Raw genomic sequence first — 7,500 nt, forward strand, 5'->3', positions numbered from 1 at the left:
GGAGAGAAGAGAGAGAGAGAGAGAGAGAGAGAGAGAGAGAGAGAGAGAGAGAGAGAGAGAGAGAGAGAGAGAGAGAGAGAGAGAGAGAGAGAGAGAGAGAGAGAGAGAGAGAGAGCGAGAGGGAGAGAGGGGGGGAAGAGAAGAGAAGAGAGAGAGAGAGAGAGAGAGAGAGAGAGAGAGAGAGAGAGAGAGAGAGAGAGAGAAGGAGAGAGAGAGAGAGAGAGAGAGAGGAGACAGACAGAGATAGAAACAGACACAGACAGAGAAGTGTGAAGAAAAGAGAAACATGCGGTGGCTAAATAAAAGCCAGAGAGAGTGGGAGTGAGCGTAAAATCAACAAATAATTTCTAAATGATTGTCTCAAAACACCAACCTCTTATATAAGAATAATTTGCACCAGAAATTAATGGAAACGTGTTGCCAAGTCGCGCTCTCCTCTTTGACTCGTACTAAATCATCTTTGAGAAAATAAGCAGTAATTTACAAAAGAAATTAATACAATTGATTAAACGTTCACTGTTTGTAGATTATACAGACTTTTAAATAATCTATGGTACGCATAAACAACGAAAGTAAACACATCAACACATATCAGGTCGCATGTGGCACCATCCTCGAGTGGGTCAGTGAACACACCCCACACCATCCTACCTGTTGTTAGTCCATCTCTTGTACTCTCTGGTGTATCTCTCTTCCTCGCATCTGTCCTCTCAAGCCTGTATCAAGATGGATCGGAGATTTTGTTGTGTTTTACTCTTGGGATTAGCTTATATGTTCTCCTTCATAGCATTTCAGACTATGAGCGTCATTGAGGTAAGTGCGGAAAAGAAAAATTTCTGTTTTTATTGCCATGCTCTAAACTCGTGCCTCCTGCTGGCGACTTGAATAACCCGCCGCCACTGGGCGAACTTTCGTCGCTCTGTCTGTTAAAATGCGAATGACGATATATTAAGTATTACTAAAAGTCGGTACAGCATTTTCAAACATCTATGATAACATTTCATATTTTGGGATTTTTTTTATGAATCAAAAAGACAGGTATCTATATACCATAGCCTGTAATTTTATTTCCATTTCATAACGTTATTTGTTATGTTTGTTTTGGTTTCTACGAGATCGACTGGACAGTACCTTATCACGAGACTTGGAAAGCACACATTGAGAGTAATGACGTTTAGTAATGGAAGAATGTTTTAATACCTAGTGATAATTAGATGACTTTATAATCATGAATGAGAGTAGATAATTGTTTTTATGTCCATAAAACAACAATAATTGCAGAGGTCAAAACACAAAGTAAAGCCGTGAAGGCAAGGCAGGATATCGTGCAGTCACTGTATAAGAACAGGTGGGAAGCCTTTCGTTTTTAGTTCATATGCATATGATGAAAATACTAGAAGCATTAGGATGAACAGAAGACATTGCTAGGTTCTTAGCAGAGCAGTTCATTTCATTTTAAAGCAAGCAGTAGAATATATACGATGTGTTAGTAATGTCACAACAAGCAAATTGTACTTTAAAGACGAATTTTGATCATGAGGTTACTCAGTCACTGTAGTATCCATAATGTACAAATGTTCAGAAATGAACTTGATAATAATTGCAATTGCCTTACTTGTCCATGCAGGGATGCAACTCTAACCCTTTAGATAAGCCAGTGAACCAGTATTTGCATGTCTGTGATTACCTGTTGTGAATGCATTCAGTTTGTAAATTTCAAGATATTGGAAATTCAGCAGTCAGATAAATACTCTAAATGCATACATAATTTGAAGCCATGACGCTTAATATTAATGCAAAGCAACTGCTTGGGTTTCTGCCGCTTTGGTTCACAGGATAGGACAAGAAGTGTCAACTGTTTGTTCTCAGATTCCAGATTTTGTGGTTTACAAGTTCTTTCATACTAGAAGAATTGCTGTGGAAGTTAGTTGGTCTTGCCTGGAGTGCCAAACATTTGGAGGCCAGTGACAGACTAGCAGGTATCTTGTAGATGTTTATAATATAAATATCAGATACAGGTTAGTCTTATTATAAGTAAATGAGCTGAAGTCTAAAATTACCTTGAAAGAGGTTACATTTCCTTATTTAAGTCAGACTTTCATGTCTACTTTTTATGAATACAAAATTAAAATTTTTGATAGTGTCTGCCTCTAATTGTCTCAAAAGTAATGATGCACTGTGACATTATTCTACTTAGAATAGCAATCTCTAATCTAAACAGGTAGAATACATGCACAAATTAGCAGCTAGGTGAGTCACAATATTTTGCAAACTTTGCAAGAATTTAGTGTTCAGTGATGATGTGGCAGGTGATTCAATGGATGGTGTTGATTATAATCAGCTCGGTTTGATGGAGCTTCGTTTTGTAAAGTTAGGACACCCTTGCAAGTTCCATATTTGTACATGAGTTCCTTCTAGTTAGCCAAAGGATTCAGTGTCTATCTACTAGGCAAGAACTCAAATTGATAACGATAAGAATGGAATCATCTACGTATTGTCATGTAGGAGTGGAGATGCTTTCAGACTCTTCTCACATTATAAGTCTGTAGGATAAACAAATCTCGAAGTAATGCCTCGTTGAGTAAAATCTGTAAAGTATGCAACAGTTTTGGGAAATTGAAATTAATTATGAATAATTAACCTCACTCATGAAAGATTGTTTTATTTAATTCTAAGAAAGATGAAACTACAGAAATTTATGGCCATGTGAAATTAAAATCTCTCAAAATACAATGTAGTAGGTTGCACCTAAATACTTTGTTATATTATATTAGAGTCAGGTTCATTGGTATATGAAGCATTGAAAAATATATTTCAAGAGATTGTAATATTTTGCAGTTACCATTCTCTCAGTTGTTTCTTTCAGTTTTCATGGGTATAAAGCAGTACCAGTTCCAGTGCTATATAAGTATATTGCAATTGCTTTTACTTATATATTAGTGTTTTCTATGAATGTTTAATACACTTTTTCAATAAATGAAACAGACAGAAACAATGCATTCATTTCTAGTTTTCATTAAAATGGTCTTCGTGAGATCAGTTTCACACAAAATAAAATTTTGCCCAGTAAAACAGTTGCGTTTAGAAGTTGCTCTCATAACACAGCATAAATATAGTTGCATGTATGCATTTCCTGACAATAATAAATAGGTTGTCTGCTTGATGTACAGATAGATAGATATATAAATGCTAAACTCATTCAGCCCAAGAGTATGCACTGTCCACTAGAACTTTTTGTGAACTTTGTTGCACACAGAAAGCTCCAAGAGTGCTAAGCCACCAAGTGGTCAATATGTAGGCCCTAGTGACTGCACTTGATTTCCCCATTCCTTGAATTTTTACTTTTTATTTCTCTCTTTTCTTTTCTAAAATATATACCATGACCACTGTGAGTTTAGTTTATTAATTGTCTTTACACAGACAAGTACTTGGTCACCAATGAGTACTACCTAACTCACCTGTTTACTCTTTTCCATGATTTTTGAAAATATTTTCTTTTAACATATATTGCTATTATTAATGATGATAACATTATGATACTTATGATGCCTATATTAATAATAACAACATTGATAGTAATAGTATTAGTAAAAAATAGTAATAATGATAAAATTGAGGAAAGGTGAAATCAGATGAGGTTACGAGGTCCTCAAATTGACTTATGGTGACTTATGGTGCTTTTGGAACCATCTCTGTAAAGAGATGCTTCTCCAAACAGTACCATAGTAGACATTACATTTGCCTGGTGACATTGGGTTAATTTTAGTACTGTTATTGTTATTATTGACATTATAATCATTATACTGTTATTAAAATACTAAGAATTTAAAAAATCTATATGAAAATCAATGAAAAGACTAATTAAGTCAGACAGGCTGGACTAATGATTGACTTCATAGTGATAAGCAGATGTGGAGCCATCAGTGTGTAAACATAATTGATGAACAAAAATTACACTTAACATGGTATGTAATTCTTAATATACAGGTCTATTGGGATAAAGAATAAGCAGAGGACATACTCTATTGAAATATGCATTTTTCTGTCTTATGCACATTCCTATAGCTTTAAAAGGCACAATAAGAGATTTAATCTATACAAACTAGTTCAGTGTTCAAAATATTAGATTACTGGTATCAGCAGTGCTTGAACATTAAAGGTAGGATAGCTTGTTATGTACCAACTACAGTAAAATTATCACATAAAAGACAAATCAGAATTAAGGCATCCTGAATATTAATTCAGAGTTATCCTCTTTACTTAAAAAAGAAGGAAGTTTGCTAATTTTGTGCAAATGAAATGTACCTACGATAGCATACTTTTAACTTTCTATTTAGTTATATATTCATTTAAGAGTTCTCATGTATGTGAATGCAAAATCAGTATTTTGAATTATGGCAAGAGAAAATAATTTCATACTGTATATCAGTATAAAAAGTAGCAGTTATTGATATTACTAATGATGAATGGACTATCTGTCCCTAGACTGTTGCATACTTACTTAGGTTTTCAGTGAATAACAAGACCATGAAAAGCTTCTTGTATTCAGTGATGTTTGACAAAGGATTTTGAAATGAGCTATCTCAGAAGAAGAAGTTGGAGTGCAGAGTTCGAGAATATGGAGGACACAGAACGTCTGCTTGATGAGGAAGATGATTTGGAAATTAGTGGAGCATCAAGAAATGAACCAGTAGGGCCAAGTGATGACTGGGACATAGAAGCTGAAAGGCATCCCCTGACAGAGAGACAGCATGAAATACCCGTACCGCAAAATGATAAAAAAGTGCTTTCTTATATCATGGGTCTTGGTGTGGCATTCATGCTTGTGTTTACTGCATTCAACACTAATGGCATCATGACGGTGAGTGTGGACTGGTATGTTTGAATTTACTTTTTTCTGCATGGATAATTGGCAGTATATTGTTTCTGCATGACTGTCTTTTTATTTTGAAGGTATAATTGATTGTTGGTTTGTTTCTGGTGGAAATTCGACAACCTCCAGATTGATGATTTAATAACAAATACACTCTGGTAAAGCCATATAGGAAAAAAACTCTTCTTATCTAATTATATTTTGCTCTGTCAAACTTGTGGATATGAACAGGTATCTATGTGCTTGTATGTTTGTTTGTGCTAAGTACTTGCATATTTGTGTGTGAATGTTTGTATGATAAATGTCTGTCTGTCTGTATGATAGAATGAGTGAGAAAGTCCATGTATGAATTTGTATTTTGAAGCATAAAAATTATATGGACTAGTTTAAATGTCAGACTGATTTAGATTATTCTATTCTCTAAAATCTACTTTCTCACTGAAATATTAATGGATTTGAATGTAATGTTTACTAATGCTATTTATAATGATATAGGAATGAACATAAAGTAATTAATCTGGAGGCATAGACAAACATAAGCTTATGTGGTGAAATGTGCAAAATGGGAACCATTTTCTAACAACTGCTTCATTTTTAGAAATTAAGTTACTTGTGCGAGTTGGAAAAATGTGATACTCACCTGTCACTTGGTATTGCCAATTGTCATATTATGAAGTTATGTATGCTTCATTTCTTATTCACTAAGGCACTATCAAAGTGCATCACAAGCAAAAATCTGTAAATCCTGACAGATACCTTTATTTATTGAGCTGAAAATCAAATACCAGTACCACACTAGATGCTATATATACTGTGCAGTATTAGATCGGCTAGTCTTCTGTCTGTATGATAATCTAATGAGACATCTGCGGCAGATGGCAAATCATATTTGTATCTGATTAGACAGATAAGATTATTGGTATTCATTGCTCTAGAAGTTAGTGACAGTCAGCAGAAATTTTGCATGACATATGTAATCTAAGTGTGTATATATATGTATATATTTGTGTGTATATGTATATATAAAGATAGAAGTACTTATTGTTGATAGAACTCATTGTATCAGCTTCTTTGATTGTCTGGGCAAAATGGCAACTGCAATATGCAGGTTTTCAGTGTCACAAGATAAGTATTTGAAAATTCTGGAGATACTGTAGGTGTTGCTAGGCAACTTTGTTTCCTATTTACTTTAAAGAGTTTATGTGATGGAAATAGATATGTGTATACACATCATTTCTTGGTAAATTGGTGAGAAAACCATGCCATAAGAAGTTCAGAGAAAAAGAATTTTCCTAGGAATGTTTTGCATTTGATAGTGTTTACTTAGATAATGAATTTGATGTGATTGGGATAAATATTCTTTCTAAGATTTATGCAAGCAGCCAATAACCATACCGTCCGTTTGATTAATTCCACAATGAACATATGAACAGGATCTTATTTTGTATACATTTATAAAGTCTACAGCACAAGTTTGTTTTTCATTTTATTTTGTGTACCAGATCTTCTTATTTTATCTTTTTCTTTTTCTTATTATTATTTTTGTCTTCATGAAATTGCAAATTAACTAAAGAGTAGGTGAGATATTTCAACTCAGAAAGTTTCTCCGGAGATTTTATATGGCTTTGTTGATAGATTTTGAGTTCAGTGGCTGAGTGGACTAAGGCAGCTGAGTACTTCTCTAGTGTGTAGGAGATTAAAGCTCTCTGGTGCTGTCAGTGATTAGGACCCCGACAATTCATAGTACATGGGTGGGCAGTGATTTATTTGTGGGCTGAGGTTGTCTGTCATCAGATGTCAACCCACATTATTATTTTTAGTATACATCATACCAACAAGGAAGTGTATTTTGCTATTCTTGTACAGGACCACATTTTAATTGTGAAAAGAAAAACTGGAAATAATGGAAATGCAAATAGAAGAAGCCTTGGTTGATGATTATGTTGAAGATAATACGGTGATTAATAGTCAGCCAAGAAGTATATGTGAAGATGAACATAACAACTCTATGGCAGCCCCTCCCACATCACAGACAAGATTACCAGATAGAAGATATTGTGCTGTTATACTTCTGTCTATCTCCTTCTTGATATTGTTCTCAGCATTTAAAACAATTTCTATAATTACGGTAAGTGTTGCCTTATGTTCTATGATGAGATAAAAGCACTGTGTTGTAAAATATTTGAAATTGTGTTGATGCTTGAGTTCACCTTTATTGTATATATTTGTGTATTATATACTGTTTTGATAAGGTTCCTGATGTATCTTTAGCTGTATTTGTTGTTTTGTTTGTATATTTTTGAAAAAGCTAAATATTTTATATGCATTCATAAATGTTTCTCCTAGTTTTATTCATCTGAGCATTCATTACTTAAGTTAATCATCTTTGAAAATGTTAAAAGGAAAGTGACTTTGTTCCCATAATTTGTAAAAGCCATTGCAGAATATTATTTATTTACAAGAAGTTCCTTATAAGCAGTGGAGTATAACTGTGGCCACTGGAATATGTTTATGTAATGAGACGTGCAGAGTGAAGAGTCAGAAGGATCTCGGAAATGTATTTTTAGAAGTAGATAGGATTGATGTGTATTTTTATACATTTCTCAATTAAAACTAATTGTTTAATT

General features: G+C 33.8%; 2 protein-coding genes across 8 annotated transcripts in view; one reads left to right on the top strand and one right to left on the bottom strand.

The window, feature by feature from the left end:
• CycJ (Cyclin J) overlaps window positions 1-5,721 on the bottom strand; it is a 27,701-nt gene extending 21,980 nt beyond the window's left edge. The window contains exon 1 of the mRNA XM_027367583.2: window positions 5,630-5,721. The gene's annotated coding sequence lies outside the window, so the exon portion shown is untranslated. The remainder of the gene's footprint in view (window positions 1-5,629) is intronic.
• The window catches only part of LOC113806279 (UNC93-like protein MFSD11), a 49,321-nt gene continuing 42,479 nt past the window's right edge, over window positions 659-7,500 (top strand). The window contains exons 1-3 of one of the 7 annotated variants that reach the window (XM_070125658.1): window positions 1,113-1,348; window positions 1,870-1,979; window positions 4,506-4,861. In XM_070125658.1, coding sequence (XP_069981759.1) covers window positions 4,574-4,861 — 288 coding nt within the window. In that variant the 5' untranslated portion in view covers window positions 1,113-1,348; window positions 1,870-1,979; window positions 4,506-4,573. Of the gene's footprint in view, window positions 814-1,089; window positions 1,349-1,869; window positions 1,980-4,485; window positions 4,862-6,739; window positions 7,002-7,500 lie in introns of those variants that run through there. The other 6 variants (XM_070125654.1, XM_070125656.1, XM_070125655.1 and 3 more) reach the window with 6 other exon arrangements.

This window comes from Penaeus vannamei, chromosome 9 (genome assembly GCF_042767895.1).
Source record: "Penaeus vannamei isolate JL-2024 chromosome 9, ASM4276789v1, whole genome shotgun sequence".
NCBI classification, from domain to species: Eukaryota; Metazoa; Arthropoda; class Malacostraca; order Decapoda; family Penaeidae; genus Penaeus; species Penaeus vannamei.